This window comes from Serinus canaria, chromosome 14 (assembly GCF_022539315.1).
Source record: "Serinus canaria isolate serCan28SL12 chromosome 14, serCan2020, whole genome shotgun sequence".
Lineage (NCBI taxonomy): Eukaryota > Metazoa > Chordata > Aves > Passeriformes > Fringillidae > Serinus > Serinus canaria.
The window spans coordinates 4,380,729-4,403,157 of NC_066328.1; the positions used below are offsets into that span (position 1 = coordinate 4,380,729).

At 39.4% G+C, this 22,429-nt stretch overlaps 1 protein-coding gene across 3 annotated transcripts in view; it reads left to right on the forward strand.

Moving 5' to 3' along the window:
* RBFOX1 (RNA binding fox-1 homolog 1) overlaps positions 1 to 22,429 on the forward strand; it is a 519,079-nt gene that overhangs the window by 464,399 nt on the left and 32,251 nt on the right. For all 3 annotated transcript variants that reach the window (XM_050980176.1, XM_050980177.1, XM_018916052.3), the window contains 2 exons: positions 10,877 to 11,009; positions 17,602 to 17,641. In XM_050980176.1, coding sequence (XP_050836133.1) covers positions 10,877 to 11,009; positions 17,602 to 17,641 — 173 coding nt within the window. The remainder of the gene's footprint in view (positions 1 to 10,876; positions 11,010 to 17,601; positions 17,642 to 22,429) is intronic.

Consider the following 22,429-nt stretch of genomic DNA (forward strand, 5'->3'; position numbering starts at 1 on the left):
TTACTAATGGATTGAAGGAAGACCTTTGACATTTCTATTATGTTCTGGGATATTTTCAATACCAAGAAAATTACACAGGGAAAATAGAAATTTTCCAAAGGTGATTCAAAATGCGCCTCCGAGCCAAATCATCAGCGGAAGCATTTGGTTTGGAAACCTTGGTTCTGTTGATTTTGTCATGTTTAATCTGCTGCACACCTGTAATTACCTGAAAATTATACTGCAATGATGGCAGTTTGCTGCCACTCCAAGCAGCTGAAGGGTGGATGCTCCTGGCACGGGATGTGTCCTCCTCTGGGTTTTGTGTGTCAGCCATCACCCACCTCATTCAATCCAAATGGGCAGATATTGCAATGACATCAGTGATTCATTTGCTCTGACTTTATTGTTGGAGTTTTTCTTCATTTAACTGTTTGGCAGGCTTGCCATTTTCAATTAGAATATGGGTCAGGAGCAGTTTAAAAAATGAGTGTTCATGTGGTATGAATAATTTGCCAGCGCTTCAGTATTTCTGAAGTGAATGTAGAAAGGTTCTGCAAACTAAATGTTTAATTGGTCTGTTTTCTCTTGAGCTAAATTGGGATGGGAAGCCAGTTCATCACCAATAAAACAGATATCAGTGCCTTTTATTTACACCTTGGTGGTTTTGTCTGCTTCTTCTTGCTTGGTAGGAAGCAGGTAGAGCAGCCCTGCAGAGGAGGCTGTGATTGGGCCATTAATTAACCTAATTAACCATTGCAGGGCTGCAGTTCCTGACTGAGGGTACAAAAGTCCTGCCAAAGGGAAATGTGCATACATTTGAGAGGAGCAATCCCATATTTGATATGGGATCCCATATATGATTTCCAGGCTACAAAACCCTTATTATTGAACATTAGGGGTCAAACTATCTTTTGGTATGTTTCCTGAATTAATTGCCTTTATTAAGAGAATCACTCAGTAGGACCCAGGAAAATGTGCCAACTGCCCTTCCCTTTTGTGTGTTCAGTACAGTGGGTTTAAGTGAAAGCTTAAATAAAGAGGTTACCAATAGTAAGGAGGAAGAGAATGGCTTTCCATAATTCCCTCCCTGATGTACAGAAGTGTAGAGAAATGTTGTTGTCATCTCATGTTGAAATGTCTTTAGGAGGTTTTTGTACTCTGTTCTGTCCCACTGTGTTGGGCCTTGCTACCATGCAGGACAACACCATTGATTTTCAAGTAAGATAAAGATATTACATTTTTTTAAAAATAACTAAAACTATATCCATATACATAGCACTGCATTTTTGATTTAAGTGTCATCCTGTTTTTAATTGTAAAGTGAACCTCTTTGGGCGTTTTTTCCTTTTTTGTTTGGTTGGTTTGGGGGTTTGTTTGTTTGTTTTTGGGTTTTTGGTTTGGTTTGGTTTTTAATTTTTAAAATTTTTTTTGTAGCTTTGCCTGAAAATCTTCCTACAGCATTTTTGGTGTTCTGTATGAGTATACATTGTCTTTCTGCAACAATTTTCAGGATAACCCTAATTTTACCTCCTATCTATTCATATTTTAAGTAATTACTTACTTGCAAGTCATCACTAAAATACATTGTGTGTGTCAAAAACCTGTAAATGTGGCGTTCAATTCACTCCCACAAATGTGTTTTTCAGGGCCTTGCTGTTTACCCTCATTCTTCTGTTGCTCTGTTTTGTGCTGGAGCAGTGTCTGAACTAGCAGGCTGAGGAATTTTGGAAAGAGAGACACATCCTGAATTGTGTCACTGACTTTTTTTCCCCACTTAGACGCAACCCTACACGTGGGTAGTGGGAGATAGCTGGAAAGATAGCAAACTGTGGAGAATGTCTGTGTTCTTCAGTTCAAATAATAAAAACTGTGTGTGCCCAAGGGCTGTTGGAGCTCAGGTGCCTTCCCTTGGTGCTCTGCTGTTGGTGGACACACTGCACTTGGCCCCTGGCAGCACTGGTGACCAGCCTGTGATTTAGGGCAAGAGGACTGCTTGGATTTCCTCTTCTCAGAATGCAAATAGTGAGAATTACATGTAGTAATTACATTTACTGTGTACATTTTGTTTACCTAGTGAGAGTTACCTTCAGGATTATCTTGCATCCTGTTCTGAGATGCAGTTGTACATCAGAGAGCCCTTTGAGCACAGTCCTGGGTGCCACCTTCCCTGCCTCTGCATCCTCTCTGCTGCTGTCACCCATTTTTAGTGCCAGACCCACAGTGCTGACTGTCCATCTCAAATCATCCTGTCTGTCAGACAGCAAACTCTTAACGTTGTGCTTTTCAGCTTAGTCTGTAAGATTTGGTTTCAAATAAAGGCACACCTTAGTGTCTCTCTATTTTGTGATGCTTCTTATTGAATCATGGCTCTTGGAACTGTGCTGTGTACAGCAAAATTCAACCTGAATTTCACAGATAGCAAGTGCTTTTTAGGAATTAACATTTTTAGTATCAGTATGACTTTGCAGGTACAATTCTTTGTTTTGACAATTTTTCCTTTATGGTTTGGATTAGGTTAACAGCTGGGTTTTTCCTCTATTACTTTCTGCCTAAATTGTTCCCAATGCATTCTGACAGTGTTCTTTTTGCAGTTTAATAATTCTGTTGAGCTTTAGGAATCCTTGTGTCATCTAAACATTATTTCTTGTCACTATATAATTGACTTTCATAAACATTCAAATTACTGAATTTTGTCATCTCTTTATAGCAGTGCTACTCTTCATCCAGCTTTCCACAACCATGGCCTTTCTCCTTTGTCTTGGAAGTGGTGCTTTGTTAGACACAGGGGATTTCTTCCATTTGCTTGAAACTTAGAGCTGTCCAATGACTGGGAGCACCAGACAAGATATTGATCACTTTGATCATCTATATTTGAAGATTGTTCTTTAATTTAAGATCAAACATGTCTTCTCTGATCTCTACTGTTTCTTTTCCTTTAAGGCCTGGGTGCTTTTTTACCTTCTGAGCTTTTCCTTCTGTTTTAGTTGTTTCCTTTGTGAAAAGCCAACTGTTCTTTGTTCCTCAACTATTTGTAATTTCAGCTAAGCAGTACATTTTGATTTAAAGTACATCATAAGTAATTTCACCATCAGTTATAGCTCCTTTTTTAACTCAAAGGTGTAGGTTGCTGTCATTACATATCTTTACAAGAAGAGTTCTCAATCATCTTACTGTTCCTTTGCATCTCTTTGTGTCCTCCATTTTCTTCTGCTTGTTCTTGGAAACCCCTTGATGTCTTAGGGTGATGTCAGGTGGCTGCAGATAATCCAGTCACAGAAGGATGAGGTGTAAGGGAATTTCTGATAACCACAGAACCACCAAATGGCCAGTTCTGAGTGCTTGAGGTTGGAAGGAGCTGTGGAGAACCAATTCTCCACCCCTGCTCCAGCAGCAAAGCCTGGAGCAGGCTCTCCAGGACCAAACTCCAACAGCTTGGGAACATCTCCAAGGATGGAGCTCCTACAGCCCCTCTGGGCAGCTGTGCCAACCACCAGCCACACTCAGGTGGGAAAAGCTGGAAGATGAGAGAGTTTCCAGTCTTGGGCACCAAGGTTTGGCTCCGAAGGTTATAAATTAATGTCATGCCATGGCAGCCATCTGCAGAGAAACCAAAAGTGGATTGATTATTGGTGCATGAAAAGAGGTGAAACAAAAAGAGTAGTTCCATCTAGACTTAAAATAATTACAAGGAAGTCAGTGTATCCAAGTGATTGAAATAATAGATCAATTAGACCTGAAAACAACTTTAAGATAAGCAGATGAAATTTTGTTCAAACAGTTAAGTGTCTTCCTGTAATTTAACAAAGGAATAAATAGTAGTTTGCTTTTTACTGAAATATTTAGTTTATGAGGTTTATTTGTGTGCATTTGATTGTGGTTTGGTATGGAAAATTCTAAACATGTCATTCTTCCCATGTCTGAGGCTGAAATATTTGAAAACAGTGTTTTAAAGCAGTTGTCTGCCCCCTTTCTAGAACTTTACATGTACCTCAGTATAAAAAGTTTCACCACATTTCTGTGAAATTTGGTGCTAATTTGGCTTTGACAGGAAACTTAATGCAGTAGTGTTGTGTAAAGGGATTCAATTACAGTGTGCAGTGTTTTGTAAGTAACTGTCTTGCATAAAAAAGTTAATTAATCAGAGCTGTGTCAATTTCCTTGTGCCATGTCAATTTGCAGCAAGGTAATTAATCACTAATCGCCCAGCGTGCAGCAAACTAAAGGACAATCCATGAGTCATTTGTTGTTATTTTTTTCCAAATAAATGGCACACAGAGCCATGAAGAAACACATCTTGCCTTTCATAATATTTTTATCGACAGTTTTGCATGTTGTAATAGACTGCAGCAACAAGCAGCTGTAGTTCAATGGAATATGAATATTAAAGAAACAAATGAGAGCAGATTTATAGGCCATTGCTTTTCTGTTATGTCAGTTTTGAGATTACACTGAGCAAATGAACAGTGAAAAATTACTCTTCCATGTGGAGAATGGTGATTAGACTTGTACATTAATTAGAGATTTTTGTTTTCCTTTTTAATGCATTTCAAATGAGAATGTCCTATAAGTAGGGGTTTCTCCAAAATACAGATTTATTCATTCCTAAACAACAGTGTATAATACTGGAATGTTTTTTTTTTTTTTTTTTTACAATGGTAAGGAAATAATTGGTCTCTAATTTTAAGTATGGTTGAAAAAGTAAATAGCTTTTGAAAGAAAGAAATAGAAGTGACCAGTTGTGACTGTGTTTGATGTATATGGGAAATTTCCTTTGAATGCAGTTAATTCACTGCTAGATCCCAGGGAAAATCGTCTCACAACAGTGACAGGAGAAGATATGTATTTTCAGCCTGTAATTTTAAACACTGTGAACTTTCTGAAGATTTTCTTTTTTACTCTGAATTTGAAGTGTGTGTATGTACATATATTTATATGTAATTTAAATGCCTTTTCATGGTAAATCTCTATTAGCAGAGCTTACATTTTGCTTGCAGTGTGCTTCGGTCTGTGTATTTAAATGCACAAATCCTCTTTAGCACAGTGTTTATAATTCATTCAAAGAATGCCACTTAATAATAGTTATTACTATTACAGTGAAGGGAGAGCAGAGCACGCATTGGGATAAACTGCTGATTCCACTCCTGAAATCTCAGATAATATCATATAGATTATTCTGCTTAGCCTTTCTCAGCATGCTACCCATTATATCTCTTTGTTTTTAATTTATTGTGTTTCCTCAACGGGGATCCTCCTGAACTGTGGGGATGATGTAGATGTGTCTCCCCGTCTCTCCAGCAGTTAAACTGTGCCGCAGTAAATTAGCGACAAACCGATTCCAACGCGACGGAACATTAAAATTCTTCACCATAAAACATTTGCAAGCTCTTGGTGGCAGATGACCCGCTACTCTGTGCAGAGGAGGAGAGATTAGGAGTGATGAGAGGTAGATCTGCTCATCCATTTTGATGGCACACCTTTCTTGGGGCATATGGCACCCTCATACAAATTCAAACCGCAGCACAAATGCGAAGAATAATTGCCCATTAAAGTGGCTGTATATTTTTATGGCTTTGATACAAAATCTGCCCCCTGTTGTCTTTTGCATCTGCTGCTCTTCCATCTATCCCAAAGCTTTAAAACTTTAATACGCAGTGTATAACCCTTAAGTATTTTTTGCCAGGTTATATTCCTCTTTTTGGGAGCTCAAGCTTTTCATTGTTGCTTCAGTCTTTGTTTTCCCAGGCCTTGTTGAGGTATGGTGCCTGCAAAGTGCACCTCCCTGTCGTGTTCATTTAATAAAAGATTAGGAAAACAAATGCTTGTATTACACCTTCAGGGGAAAATTAGGATTTGATTAAATTTCATCTGTGAACTCAAAGATTATATTTTTCTTCCTTATGCTCATATTTGCTTTTTCTATGAAATCATAAGTTATCTAAATTTTGCTGATACACTGCTATGAATCCTGTTAATTCCAAAGGCCTTTTTATTTGCTCAAATGTGGCAGTTTGCTGGCCACAATTCATGTTTGAGGTCTAAACTGAAGTTCACTGAAGGGACAATGATTCCACATTTACAAAGTGTAAGAAGAGAAAACTTTGTAGACAATATTAATTGTAACAATACATTTTAAAATAGTATCCCCCTAAATATAAAAATGGAACAAACGAGTTTAAAGAAGAAATCTTACCAGCATAATGTTCTTAAAACAGTTTCATTTAGGCTGTAGTAGATGATTTGTATGATTTTGGATAATTATATTAAGGAAAGCTGCAGAGTTCCACAGCATATTATTTACATTCTATAATTTTTTTTAAGTTGAAAAATTGAAATTGCTGAGTGACTGCAGGAACTGAGTTTTGTGGTTGTAGTCTCATTCATATTTGAAGAGCAGAATGAATATCTATAGAATGGATGGAGCCATTAGATGAAAATGTAAATTGTTTTCTATGGCTTGATGTTTTATTATGTATTGTCCTTAGAAAAGCTTTTCTTTTTATAACCTCGTGTTATCGCCTCCTATCATCAACATGCATTTGGAGAAATCTGCCTTTTCTCAGTCACAGATCAGAAGAATTCCAGTCATCAAATTACTTTGATGAACTTAAGCTACTTTTGCTTAGAAGTGGGCTCAGATGCTTCCCTGCTGAGAGTCAAACACATTTTCAGCCCCCTTAGAATAGCATTTTCACTGACTGGGTTCCAGCAGCTTGGCACTGAGGCACTCAGGAAGGTTGACCTACAAACTGTAACTTATTAAAACCTCTATCCCTCCTGGCTGCTATCTTCATTACTTTGGGGACTGGTTAATAGCATTTAATGCTTCCTGATGGGACAACCCTTTTCATAAAGTTCTTTTTATGAAGTCCATTCTTCAGTTGTGTCCTAATGCTGCCACTTCTGCTGGTTATTTTGGGGTGAGGATATTAAAAAGTTGGTAGCAAAATAAATTCTGTGGTTATTGCATATTCCTACTACCCATCTAATTTCTCAGCTGGGCTGAAGGAGCTTTAGGGGTTTCTTTCTGAACTCAAATCCAGGGCAACAAGACCTGATGATTATTTTGCCTCCAATCTCAGTCTCTAATATTACCACCTGACAACAGAAAGTGTGTTTTCAGGTACTCTGACTTTCAGATGGACCCAAATCAATTTTTGGGATGGATATCATAATTCTGTTATGAATAAACTCAACTAGTGTTAGGCCTCCCTTGACTGTAAGGCCTTGCAATGCCCCTCTTAGTCCCATGTTTAGTTTCCATCATGCCTGATCCCCTTCCTGACAGAACTACACCTCTCTGCTCTGCCTTCCACTAATTGCTCCCTTAGTTTTTTAGTGCTTTGCTTTACTTTAGACATTTTATGCTCTGTAACTTTATTAAGAGAGCAATTCAAGGCAAGCATAGCAAAACAATTACATTACTTCAGGCTTCTCATTCAAACTCATCCTTTCAATTGCAGATCCTTTGAAAATTATTTAAAACAAATCACTATCTTGTCTTAGGATCTCCTATGACTGCTGAGCCTCCCTTACAGTTTTTGGTTTGGTAAACTCTTATGGACTAAGTGACTCTCCCTGCTATCTCTGTTTTCTTTCTTTTTCTTTTTTGTTAAGAGAAAGCCTTCTTTCTCATAGAAATATAATTAAAAAAAAAAAAAAGTTATTTTTGACTCATTTGTTGGTGAGGCACTCAGCTTTTCCAGTGGCATTTACTTGTGGAAAGCATTCCCTGTCAAAGATGTGAGGTCAATGACCCTCCTTGTAATTCTTTCCAAGGTGTGACTGCCATGAAGAATAAAGAGAATTTAGGATAAACGCTCAGTTGTTGCAGAATATGTGTCTTGATATGTCTGTGTGAAAGCTGGGTTGAATGGTACAATTCAAAGGAAAAAATGTTCACAAACCACACTGGGGGTTCATTCTTTCACAGAGGCATTTCCTTGGTGTTTCCCAACAATTCCACTTGGTTTCAATTATTGCTTCAGACCTCAAAAGGACAACTGCTGTAAATATTGCCAAACATAGGTATTCATGACAAAGAATTAATGACTGGAACAGAACTCTGGGCAGGACTTGCAGACCATGTCTTGCAAGCCCACAGTGTTGTTCCATATCCTGCACTGCTGGAGCTTAGGCTGGTTTGGAGTTAGCTGGATTTTCTCTGTCACTTCTGTTCCTCTTGTGAAAGTGTGTTTTCTTTCAATATTTAGAAAACTACAGAAGCATGTAAAGAAATGTTAACGTTGTCTGGCTGATTATTTTTTTTTAATTGCAATTTAGGTCAGTGAAATGTCTTTTGATTTTGACAGTTTAAGAGTGTCTCTAAAGGCTGCACTTGATCATTTAACATGTCCACCATGTCAGATATCAATTTTTGTGGCTGTTCTCTCAAATCCATTTCCACTCCTTTGTTTAAGCAAAATCTTCTGAGCACTGGTGTGTTGGGTTTGTTGCTTTTTATTTAGTTAGTTCCTTCTTTTTTCCACAAGACACAAAATAACAATCAGTTTATTGGAGAAACTTACTTCTAGCAATGCCTATTAGTTGGAAAGGATTTTTCCAAGGCAGGCAGGCTGCAGCTGAACGTCTCTCTCACACAAAGATAACTGCCCAGGATTAGATCAGCTCTCCATCCAGTACAACACCTGTAAGGAAAGGAGCAAAAGCTGGATGGAGAAGGGAAAGCAAAGCTGTAAGACTGGAGGGAGTGTGTAGGTCTGTAGTTCTTTGGACATGATGGAAATCTGTATTTTGCATTTTCCTCTGCATGTTGCATTAGTTTTTCTACAAGGCTGTGTAGCTGGAAAAGAAAAGGACAGAAGTTGCGTGGTTCCAGCAGCAGGGGATAACTCTGTCACTGCTCTATTTACACTGGTCAATACTCAACCTTGTTGAATATGCAAAATTACTTACAGCATCCAGATTTCACATAGATGATGTATATGTTCTTCTTCCTTAAAAGCAATGTTTTCCAGTACAATTCCTTTAAGCCATCTTAAATGCAGTTGCTTGCAAAGTTATCAACAGAATATTGAGTTCTGCAAGTTCACCTTTATGATTTTGACTCATTCCTTTTATATTCTTTATAAAATATGGTATTTGCACTTTCTAAGACATCTGTAATTTATTTGCATTGCCATAAGGTTGGTTTATGTTGTACCACAGGCATGGAAATCTTTGCAGAATTACTGTGTAACCCTTTTGTCAGAGAGAAGGACCTAGCAAAGCCCCAAAGCCACAGCAGTAAGGCAGCAATAGAGAAATCACCATAATTACAGTATTTGCCTTCACACGTCAGAAAGCAAGGCCTAAAAGTGGTGAATTTTTTCATTTCCTTTTTTCAAATTCAAGGCTTCTTTTAAAATTTGATGCTAAATGAGGATTGAAATCAATGCATATTTTGGATTTGAAAACAACTATGCAACAGTATTTCCATGCTTGCTTTTTATTAGGGCTTTGCTAAGCAATATTTGTTTCATTTCTTTCTTTACATACTGAAAAAAAAATTAACCACAGTGAAGTACATTTGAGGTAATTTGATGCCAACAGAGCTGAATTTGATTTTGTCTGTCTCACTGATGAATTCATTCAAGAAATACTTGTTCTAACATTGACACACAGTATATGTACAAAGGAGAAATGAAGTAATGAAGCACTGCTTAAAAAACTGCCAGAGAAAGCAAGTGGGAAGTTTTTTTTTTTGTTTTGGAGTTTTATTATTATTTTTTCAATTAAAAAGTTATCAAGAGAGAAGTTTTACAAAAGGAAAGCCTCGAATGCTGTACAACTGTTCAATTTCTGATTAAAATATTTTAAGTCTCACATGGAATGGTAATTAATGTTCACAGATCCAACAACAATATAAAAATTTCTGAGTTATTTTTTTATTATATGATTAAGTTATTTCTATTTGGTCTGAATATTATGTGGATTCAGAGGTGTTCCTAAGATATACGACTCTTGCCTTTGAAGGACTGCAAGGTACTGTTATGTACGTGGTGCAGCCCCCCAAAAAACAAGAAATGAGAGGAAAAACTTGATTTATTACACAGCTGAGCTGGTTAATAACCCAGCTCTTGGCCAAAAGCAAAGCTCAGTTCAATTGGCTTATATCACTGGATAATTTAGATGACTTGAGGTCACCTGAGTCTCTAATGTCTCACCCCTACTCAAAACAGGGCTGACTTTGGAAGACAGATCCAATAATGTGATGCAAATATCTCTGACATTATAAATCTGAGCCTGAACTTGGACCTCGGGAGTCTCCTGGTAGTAGTGTTGGCTGAACCAGTCACCACTCTGTTTAATAGTGTCCGCTGAGAAACTCAGGGCCATAAAGGGCACTGCCATCCAAATTCCCAGTTTGCTGCCTGCTGAACCAGTCAACACTCTCTTTCATTAGTGTCCTCTGAGAAACTCAGAGCCATAAATGGTACTGCCATCCAAATTCCCAGTCTGCTGCTTGCTGAACCAGTCAACACCCTTTTCATTAGTTTCCTCTGGGAAACTCAGGGCCATAAATGGCACTGCCATCCAAATTCCCAGTTTGCTGCCTGGTGAACCAGTCAACACTCTTTTCATTAGTGTCCTCTGAGAAACTCAGAGCCATAAACGGCACTGCCATCCAAATTCCCAGTTTGCTGCCTGGTGAACCAGTCAACACTCTTTTCATTAGTGTCCTCTGAGAAACTCAGAGCCATAAACGGCACTGCCATCCAAATTCCCAGTTTGCCGCCTGCTCTTTGCAGGCAGGGATTTGCGTGAAAGGATGAGCTCAAACACTCTGGCGACTCCCTTGTCCAGCTACAGGCAAACTTTTACACCATCACAGCTCCAGAACAGCTCCAGAATATGGACTCTGCTCGCTAATCCCTGCTGTTTTTTCCCTCTGCAGTGCCAGGATTTCCCTACCCTGCTGCCACCGCAGCCGCCGCCTACAGAGGTGCCCACCTACGAGGCCGGGGTCGCACGGTGTACAACACGTTCCGAGCAGCAGCTCCCCCTCCTCCCATCCCAGCCTACGGCGGGTAAGGAGCTCTGAAATTCCCTCACCTCTGGCTCAGCATGGATCCCGGGAGCCTGGGCACCGTTCCCAGCCCTGCTGCATGCGGGTCGTGCCTGCCCGGCGCTGGCGCCTCGCACAGCAGCTTGAAAAATGACTGTAATTTGTCCTGCCATGCTTGGTGGCCTTAAGCATTTCAGATGTCACATATTGTTATGTAAATGCTCCCGCAAACGGAACGCTCCGGAACGGGGAGATTGTTTCGGCTAAAGGTATATTTTTGATGATTGCAAGCATCTGGTTATTAAGGAGGTTGGATCGAGTTAACTTCTTTTTTCTTCAAATCGCCTGCTGAAAGTTCTCTCTGCACCTGAAGGCTTAGTGCTGGATTTATTTTTTTTTTTAATACACATATATATTTTTTTTATTATTGCACTTGGCTTAGTTTTTCTAGTTGCCATCCTTGCCGTGATAGAAATTTGGGGTGCTCCTCCCATAGGTTTTGTTTATGTTTGCTCAAATAATGGCTTGACGTTTTGCTGTCAGTGACCTGCATTTACTAAAAGCAAGTAGTAAAGTAAGGAACCAAGAAGAGGAATTCACAGTATTTATTTCTAGTAACTCTATAATCTTCTTTATTTCAGAAGATTGTTTGGGTTTTGTGTATATTTTTGGGGGAAAGAAAGACTAAACAGTGTTTAATTAGAAAATATTTCAAGAAAGAACCTACGTGTAGTTGCAAAATATAAGGCTGAAGATTGCAATTACCACCTTTAATTTTCCTTTATTTCATTAACCTCAGTCCTTGATCTAGCTCTAGCTCTTGTGGTCATAAGGCAGGATGAGTAATGGTGGTTCCTGTGGAAAGTTGTCTTCTGCTGTGCCTCCCACTTCCTGGGGAGCAGCAGACAGGCTTTGCTAGGTACCAGGGAAATTGCTGGGCATAACCATATTTAAGGCCATTATTTTTCTTATAAATCAAAGAATAGCACAAGTGCTTTAAAACATGTAATTTAAAAATGGAATTACTGTTCATGAGATACAAGAACTACCCCAGTAATTAATGGATCCTTCACTTTTGATCAAGACATTTCACAATTCCTTGAGTTAGCATCTTGTTTATTAGCTCACAGAAAGTATTTCACTTTTAGCATCTGTGGCATCATCTCTAATGCCTTGAAATATGAGAATGTGCAGCTCACTTATAACTACATATAATTAATGTATGTATGATAAAACCCTCCTGAACTGAAATGGGGAGTAGAGCTTGGTTTGTGTGAGAATATTGAACACTAACATTTAGAGTTTGGAAATCTGCACTGCAGAGAGAGCTTAACCTCAAAATGGTGCAGCAGGAGAGGGAAACAAGAGATGTTTAATTTGTTGCCAAGAAAACCCAGAGTCATGCTGTATCTGGTAGTAGAGCAGTAGTAGATAGCAGGAGTAGTGAAACTGATGAGAGGAGCCTTTCTGCTTCATCATCCTTTGCTGTAAATTCTCAACCAGTTTAGCGTGTGATGACTTTGTCTTCACATTCCCTCTCTGCTCCTTTCAGCTCTGATGAAGCTAACAGAGAATTAGCTTTCAGTCTGGATCTCCTCCTCTGCTGTCTTTCCTGGGAAAGCAGGGGAGAGCAATATGCTTTTTTCTCTCTGAAAAGAACAGTTAAAAAAGCCAAAAAAAACCAACAAACCCAACCCTAAATAGAATTGCGAATTTGTGGGGAGTGTGGAGGAGAAATAACAGAGGCTATTCAGAAACTGTTCCTCTTGTTAAAATAAACATTCTCGAGTGCTACACTGATTCAAAATGAAAATGCAGCTTCATTTTCTTATTCTGAATTCTAAATTTAAGAACATTACTATGAGCTACTACATCTACTCAGGTTGTTACGGGTTTTTCCCACTATATTTCCTTGGGCTCATGCAAACTTCCTCTCACTTTGCACTCTGTATATGTGCAATTGTTGGAACAAAAAATGGGCTTTGCCAGCATATATTGATTCATGTCTGCAGCTTTGTTCTCTGCAGCAATGCCCTCAGTCAATATCACAAAGCAGAAAATGTCTCTTGTCCATGGCAGAAACTGTTGAAACTGGAAAGGCAAGAAACTGGAATTAGAGAACGTTCTAAAGAGTTGAAACTGCCTCTTACAAGAGTTTCAGTTCAATGTTTACAGCACTTAAAACTCTGCTATTAGAGTGTGGAAAGGTGTTGCTCTAGTTCTGTCTTTGGTTTAAGTAAGGCTGGTTTATTTATTATACCAAAGGTCTCTGGTTGAACAAGGCTCAGTTGCATCTCCTCTCTCATTTGTCTCATGAAGGCCCCAGATAAAGGGTCCACGTTAAAGGTGATTTCCAGACCAGGAGCTGGACAGTGCAGGACAGTGAGGGTGACCCTCCCAGCAACCAGAAAACACAGAATTGTTGTCCCTCAGCTGCTTTCCTGTGGCTGTGCTGGAGAGGCAATGGTGAGCTGTGAGCATTGCTGTGCCCAGGAGGGAGATCAGGGCTGTGCTGCTCGTTTGCTCCCTTGGATCCATCCCTGCTGCCAGGGGTGTTTGCTCCCTTGGATCCATCCCTGCTGCCAGGGGTGTTTGCTCCCTTGGATCCATCCCTGCTGCCAGGGGTGTTTGCTCCCTTGGATCCATCCCTGCTGCCAGGGGTGTTTGCTCCCTTGGATCCATCCCTGTGCCAGGGGTGTTTGCTCCCTTGGATCCATCCCTGCTGCCAGGGGTGTTGTTCCCTTGGATCCATCCCTGCTGCCAGGGGTGTTTGCTCCCTTGGATCCCCCACTCTGGGTGAGCCCAGGCTGGGTGTGCTGCCCTGGGCAGGGTGTGTGGGGTCAGGGCCATGGGTCCTCAGCTGCTGGGAAGTTTCTCAGCTGAGCTTTGTGCAATCAAGGGCTGTCTTTTCATGTCATTGATAGATTATTCAACTCAATCCTTTTGAAAGATGAGGACAGGAAAATGATAATGAAGACAGATGTAGTTCTCCCAGGATATTATAAAGGTGGAATCTAAACTAGTAAAGAGTTTGTGTTAATATAGTTACAAAAAGTGATTATAAGACACAGAGGTTTAAATAAGGGAGCTAAACCCATGGAAGTCAGATGTACATCTGATGACAAAAGAGTTCCCTATTTAGATAAAAATAATTTCAGGAAATGACTGCCACATATGCTGTTATTTAAATGCACATTTTCCTATTAAATCAAGATTTCTCACCTCTCTGAGTTTTCCTTAGCACAATAAAATAATAGAATATGACTGAAGAAATCCCCCAATTTTTACATTTTAATTCCTTCAGGAAGCACATTAACACCATTCCTTGGGTGAATTAACTCAGATTTCAGTAATGTGGCTATTTGAAAACCCTGTGTTGTTTTACAAGGATCAATAGATGAACCTGCCTACCAGGATATTTTTTTTTAATATAAAGTGTAAAGGGAGCTGCTCTAAGATGGGTCCCTGTGTGATGCCTTCAGTCTCTTCCCATGCTCAGGACATCCCCTTTGATCCCCTTTGTTTTTTGCCTAGAGCCTCAGAGAGGGAAATGGGGTGATAAACCAAGCAAATTAAACCAAATTAACCAAAAAAAAAAAAAAAAAAAAAGAAAAAAAACCCACAAAAGAAACCCTTGGAAATTGATATACTAAAGGAAAGAAAGGCAAAACTCAGTTTCTGGTGCTTTACACTTTGTACTTCTGATGAAGGGTGCTGTTAGAAAATACATTTGACTCTACTAGCAAGAATCAATCAGGAATCAACCAATGACAAGGACTCTGAATAGAGGAAATATTCTCTGAAAAATCTATGGAAATGTGAATAATTACTTTTCCTCAAACTTCAGGAGAAGCAGAAGGGTTTTTATTTAATATCACTGTCATAATGCAAGATCATAGAGAGGAAATAAGATAAAATCATCTGAGTTTTTTTGTAGTGCAAGTCCTGCTTGGGACTGTTATACTCATTTGCCTGATTCTGTCACTTCATTTTAAAATTGGCCATGTCTAACGATGAAGTTATGCATATATGTCTCATTTTAGTGATTTTTCAGCATAGTATTTATGAAGTGGTTTCATTTAGAGCTCAAAATAAGTTTCTGTCCGTACATGACTGGAAGGAAGACTGGGGTGGATGAATGAACCTGTCCAAGATTACAACCAGCTGCACCTAGGAGTGAACAGTTTATCAGCCCCTTTTCATCTTTCCTCTGTATCCACAGATCACCAAGAGGAGGAAAAGTTTCCCTTTCTGACAGATGCTTTCTCAGAAGCATTATTTTCTGAATAGCAATGTTTAATAGCAATGGAGAGTGGGATGTTTGAGTGTGATGGGCTGGCCTCAGCTGGCTGCCAGACCCTCACCCAGCTGTGCTCTCCTTCCCCCTCTCAAGGGCATGGGGGAGAAAGGATGTAGGGGGATGGAATATAAGAAAATGGAGAGTGTAGAAAGTAATCTCACCCCTAAGGAGTTACAGCTGGGCCAATTATCAAAGATTGGAACAGGCCTGGCTCTAACAGGCACAGCTGTAAGCAGTGAGAAGAAGAGTGCTATAAAAGAGTGGGGTGGGGTTGGGAAGGGAGCTGGAGTCAGTTGGCTGCTGTGAGAAGAGGAAAGAGTCAGTGCTCTGAGGAGCTGCCCATGAGAAACACCAGGAAGGTGTGAAACCTTTGTGATAGGGATACAACAGTATGGAACCCCTGTGATAGGATGATAACAAAAGGAGGATGGAAAAGCTCTTGGGTCAGGATAAAGACAGGGATGTTTTGTGCCAATTGCCATCATGGCTAAAACAGACTTGACTTGGAAAACGAATTTAATTTGCTGTGCAAGTGCAGTTAGGTGGTTACAGAGGTAGGACCTAAACCACCTTTTCCCAACTTGTCCCCCAGCTCCAGCAGGATTGGCACGGGGCTGTGGGCTCACAGTAAACTCAGCATTCCTTGTGTGTCATCTCATCCAAGTCCTTCCATGTGTCCATGACTGTGTGCTCCTACCTCACAGCCGTCTGGAATGCTTTATTTCTTATGTATAACCAGGTAAAGAAAAACATGGAGTTTTTTAAAATAATCAGAGTAGCCAAACCAAAGTAAAGGTGAGCTGCAGTGTAAGCAACAAACTCTCTGAAAGCTGCCAGGGTAGACCAGGTTTTGCATGTTTTGCTTTGCAGACATTATAAATAGGAAAATATATGAGTAAAGGTCTGACCCTGCTGAAACAAAGGGCAGGCACTCTGATTTAAGTGGAGCTGAGTTTTCACCTGGCATTATTCCATAGCAAACTTTTATCATCAGTGTGGTCTTATCCATGTCGTTGTGTGCATGTGTGCATATTTATGATTTTCTCAAGTGATTCTGACTTAGACACATATCAGCTCAGCCCTGTGGGGTTTGGTCATTGACCTCAATAGGTCAGTTATATTTCTGACATCAGAAGTCTTGTTGGAATAGCAAAATGGCTTAGGCCAGCAACTTGGTAATAACTATTATTCCTAGATAATAGTATTCCTAAATTGAAAATATTGTTGCAGAAAAATCCTTATTGTTTTGTTAGCTCACATATTTAGCCCTTGAAAGAGCTTGGGTCGATTCTGATATGGGAAATATACATTTCAGGTTGCAGAACTGCCGAATGGATGTAAAATTGCAGGAACGACCTAATGGGTGTAATTGTTGGGCCACTGTTGTGCAGTTGGAGTTTTATTTAGTATAATCATTAAAGCTGTCTCTGTCATAGTGTGTCATTTATCCTGGAGGGTTTAGATTTTTCTCCTGTTTACGCTGATGATTGATCTTAGCTGAAATGAAACCATCTCTGGGTGAACTGGTAACAGCAATGTTACCACATTTTTTTGAGAGAAGAAGTAGTAATGTATCCAACCAACCAAAACAGGGGAGCTCAGAACCACTGGCATGTTTGCCAAAGCTGTAAAATGCTCAAGTAGGCAAAGTTATTATTTTTTTTTTTTTTCCGAAGCACAGCACCCTGAAATTGGTAATGTGCATTGAGCCAACAAGGCAGTACCTGTGGGTTCTCTCACCTCTGTGTAGACTGAATATTGAGATTTGACCCAGTGGGTAGAACACCACCAGTGTGTTTATTTCACCCATTCCTCTCAGCAGTTCAATTGAGGCTGTGGGTTTTTTTTGCCATCTAAGTAATGAGAAGCAAGCCTTTATTTCAGAGGGTCAGCATACCTGCAGGATGAGACAGCAGTGCTTCAAGAGTTAGATTTTTGCAAAGGTATTGAAACTGGACGTAGGATTGGCCCACTGAAATTTTTTTTGGGGAAAGAAAAAACGCTGTCAATACGTGGCTTCTTAAAACTAAAAACAGGGGAAGAAAAAAGCCCCCAGATGTTTTCAAAAGTCTTTTCCAATCCTGCCATGCTTTCCTTTGACTAAGCATTTGGCACACTTGCTAAGATGATGTATTTGGTACAGGTTCACCTCTGATAATTACTACCAACCTCCTTAACCAATGTGAAGAGTGCCTTCCTTCCCCCTCCCCTCTGTTCTTGTGAGAGACTAACCTCAGCTGTGCAGGGGTTGGTGGCATTTGCATGTGGAAATGCACTAATATGGATGTTTTTCTTTGTGTGTGCATCCTTGCAGTGTTGTATACCAGGATGGATTTTATGGTGCAGACATTTATGTAAGTATTCATTGATGTGCATGCTGTCCTTGTACATTACCAGAGTCATTCTTTTTACAAGTTTGCTGCCTAGCTTGACTCTGTTTTGTCTATTTACCATCCCTTGCCTGTCAGAAAGAATTGAGAAGAATATCTCTCACATTGGAAGACCTTTCTGTTCATTACATCTATCATTGTTCAGTGGAGCTGAATTAACTCTTCAATCAAATGCTGAATGAATGCAAAAAGATGTGAAAAATGTGTGTGCGTGTGTGGAGGGGCGTCTCCCTTTGCAAGTGAAGTTCAAAGAAAAAATAAAGCACAAACATTCTTTTGCAAATCCCCAAAAGCTCTTAAAAAAAAAAAAAAAGGCAAGCTGATTATTATTAATAGTTGAAGTATGGAAGTGCTTCATGGAGAGATAGAGATTTCCCAAATCCAGCCAACACTGGGGATGTGCAGGTGCCATGGTGAAAGTGGAGCTTAATGGCCTGTAAGTTTAAGATATGGCAATATATTGTCTGTAATCAGAGTAGACTGCCAAAAATTGCACTTCTAGAATCCACTAATTTCACTTTAAAGGAAATGGGTAGAGACTGCTCACAATACTAGTGGATGATTTGTTAGGAAAGATTCGTAGTCCTGGATCCATCATTACCTATGCACCTAATTGTTCACTAATTTCATCCTCAACAATATTTTTACCTTTTTTTTCCTATTTTTTTCAAGTTTTCATACATTGTGTTTTCTTGCCAACTTTTTTATCTTGAATGTGTGCAAAGTCTCCATATGTCTGAGTATGCAAGAGCTTTCAGGGGGTTGAGGCCAGATTTCACTCTTCTCACATTCTTATACCTGATGTGTAGATGTTTCACTGATAGTAAACAATATTTCACTGATAGAAAGCAATATTTACTTTTGGTTTTCTTCATAAGGCAGTCTGGTTCTAAGTTACAGGTATTATCTTTGTTTCACCAGACAACTTTCTGTAACCTACTTGTACTTTTTCAGTTGAGATAAAATGAGATGGATGAGTTGCAATTTGTATCGATATTAAAAATTAAATAGGCAATGCTATTGTTCATTATCAGCAATCCCTTGTTCATTATCAGCAGTCTTCTAGAACTATTCCCAAGGGAACAGGTTTTTGTCAGTAAGTTTTACATAAAGAAGGAAAACATTTTGAATTCATGGATGAAGTAGGTTTTGTTTTTCTGACAGAGGTGGAAAGGCTGATCCCTATCTGAAAATTCATTTGTGCAGCTTAAAAACATATTTAAAATAAATCAGAGAGATTTCAAGTCCTCTCCCTATGTACTTATGCAGTCAGTGATGTTATCAGTAAGATGTTGTTGACAACACAAGAATCTCCCCCTGGCTAAAGGTTTGCTCAAGCCAAGTAAGGGGCTCTGATCTCACCCAAGGTGCTGCTGCCCAAATTGGAGCTGTATAGTGCACACCTTGCAGTGTAGAATTTCTTCAAGTGTGGTTTCCAATTTTCACATTCCTTCAAGCCATCAAGAGTCTGACATCCCTTTTGCTCAGTTGACCAGCCCAGAAATCTGCAGGGCTACAAGACTCCTCCTCAGGAGGGCTCAGGGTGAGAGAATAGGTGGGAATTAAATGTTCCTGGAGCAGTTTGGTGGTTTGGAACCCACTGCTGCTGAAAGCCAGGAATACCTCATTGGTGATTGAAAATATTGTTTTTAAGTGGCCTCACACCCTCTCACAGACTTTATGTTTTGTTTCCAAATGGAGGGTGGTTACAATGAGAAAGATGCTGCATGAATTACTAATTTCTAGTATAGCCACAGTTTTGTTGTCTGCAGTAGTTGTGTGCTTTAGGAAATGGAATAACTGCACTGGTTTTCACTCAGCTGCAGCCTCACATTTCTGATTGCATAGATTAATTCTGTTAATGCAACAGAGTGTTTATAGCAGATGACAGAATTAAAACACTCTTCTGGAAATTTAGTTTCTTTTTAATATACAAATCTTTTTTTATTTTATAAATAATTTCTCTTCACATTTGTGCCTTCTTGCATAAAAAGCATTTGCAGGGGAGGGAGAGAGATAGAAGGAAATGGCATAAATCAAATGAAACCTTAAAATTCACAGTGTATTAGTTCTTAGTGCAGCAGTTTGCAGCAGACCAAGTTATTTATTAAATCCCAATTGTTTATGACATAGTTCCACTCAGCTTTTCATTTTCAGTGCAAAGCTGAAGCTTTGTGAAATGGCAAATGCTCTGTGAAAGAAGGAGAAAAAAACATTTAAACAATGTAGGGTTTACTGGTAGATTGGAGGGAAAGGAGCCTTAGAAATGCCACAGAAAGCAAAACAAGAGACACACAATAGTGAAAAGCCAGATCAAAAATATGCATTAATGGGTACATCAGAGTGTGTTCATCCTGCTCTGATCCCACTGAGAAGCAACTGATGGACTCTGCTGTCCTGTGCATAACTTGGGATCAAGAGAGCCTCTGGTGAGAGAAACCACAGATTTGAGGGGAGACACAATAACAGACTGGTTGGGTAAAAACTGCAGGGTGAACCAAGAACAGCAAATATCCACAGCTGTTCAATACTAACCAGCAGAATAGAAGAGATCAGGGATATAAAAATAGGTGGGAAGTACAGTCTGAAGTGAAAAATCAACAGCTATGATTCTGGGTGTAATATAATATATTCTATATTTAATATAATTCTATATGGAATGTAATAATCCTTCTGAAATAGCTGAGCTATTGAATTCCCTTTTAAATGTGCCTTTGAGTAGGAAAAATAAAGGAGATTATTAGGAAGTAAGGAAGACCTTTTAAAATTAAGTATTGATTCACTAAGAGAAAAAGTCATTAAAAGAGAATTAAAGTTGCCTGCCAGCAAATATAGAAGTTCTTAGATGAAGATTGACACCTGTGAAAATAAGAAAATACACTCCACAAAATGAAGCAAAAAATAGTAACAGTCTCAGAAACAGGCTGTTAGAATAATAGCTCTGCTTTATCTAAAATCTGTTCCTTTTTTTTCCTTATTAGCATTGTCATAAAGAATGTTTTCAGAATATGTCAGCCATCAATCCACACCTAAAATGTGGGAAGGCTCAGAAAATGAGCACCTTGCACACCCTGTCACCACCAGCTCCAGAAATCCCCTGGTTATGGTCTAACCATGGCCATGAGTCAGTCTCACTGCTCACAGCCAGGTTTTCCAAACCTCCCAGGATTCTGCAGCTGGAGAGAATCCATGGTAAAATATACATGCATAGGTTTTAATTTTTTTATCTTTTATTTTGAGCTGCTGGGCAAGAAAAAGGCAGATTTTTTCTGGTCAGGGGTGTGGAATGAGACTATTTCCTAATAGCTGTTGCCATCACCTTTAGCTCAGAGCCAGGATGCAGTTGGGGATGGAGGATTTGTTTGTTTCCCAAAGGAAAAGCAGAGGTCATTATCTAACCAGCATTCCCTGACCCCAGGTGGAAGTCCCTGGAAGCCAGGTGGTGTTCTGGGGTGAAAAACGAGGATTTGCAGATGGCACTGAAGGTTTGCTTTGAGAACCAAGGGTTCTTTGTGTTGGCCAGTGGAAGGGTGTGCCCTTCCATTCCCTGTGACTCACAGAAACACAGCAGGAAGAGGAGAAATTACTTGGCCAAGGGCAAAAGGGTCCCCAGGGAGCAGTGGGTTGTTCTTTGCACTGCTCTCTGTGCTGGAACATTCCATGATGCCTTTTTAAAAGTTTGCCTAGGCAGGGATGCAATGTCTTTTGATCCCATCTTTATTTGTGATGTGAAAAGTACATTGACAAAGGTACCAGAGCAATGCTGGTGATTGGATTTGGCTGGGATTAGTGCAGGTGGTGCCTGGATATTTTACCAAGAGTTCTTTTCTGAGGCAGCAGCTACCTCTGGGAACACAAATATATAGAAATACCCCAAACCTTGAACACAGATCAGGTCCACAGTTTGAGCCAGCACAAATTGGAGGTGGATTGTTTGTTTACTTTTAATTCTCCCAGTTTAAGCTGTACTCAGTGGGCAGAACAAACACAGTTTAAATCTCAATAGCATGTGAGTGGAGGAAAATGAACTGACACTTTCTATATTCTGCAGCTCTGAGTTTAATTCATGCAATTTTTAATACCATTCTTCTATTTGTAGTTAATAAGGCAGGCCTAATTCTCAAAACTAGAGAAGTTTGCAACCTTGATTAATTTATGTTCACAAAATACTCTGAGAGATCCAAGAGTGAAAGGAAGTATAGGAAGTATAAATTGAGGAAAATTAACTCTCAACATTCATATGAAATATTAAATATGTAGGCAATAGGAAAAAAAATACTCATCATTTAGAGTCACTTTGTGGTTCATTAGATCTGAGATCAAGAGAAAAAAGTGATTTGGCTGTTTTTTGAGGAGGTGCACACATGTAGACGTGGTTTTGTAATCTCTAGCTTCTCTCTGGGTAGGTTTTTGTGGAAATTAGCCTTACTGCAGATACACACACTTTATTTAAAAACTCAGTCGTATTTAATTTTCTTTTCATTTCCATTTTATCATATCTTATTCAAAATGTGTGTGATTTCTTTCTAAAATTGCTGAATAAAAATCACCAACTGATCTCTGACAGATCCCACTGCTCTTCTTCTGTTTGCCTGAGCCAGAGATGTAAAAAACACTGAGAGGGAAATCCTGATGGATGGCTCTGGAGAATTTGCCTAAATTCCTTCCTTACACCCTTCTTTCCATCCTCACTGCCATCATTCCATTTCTGTTTCTTTAAGGAGCAGTGTTGCAGGAGCCTGTGGGTGGCAA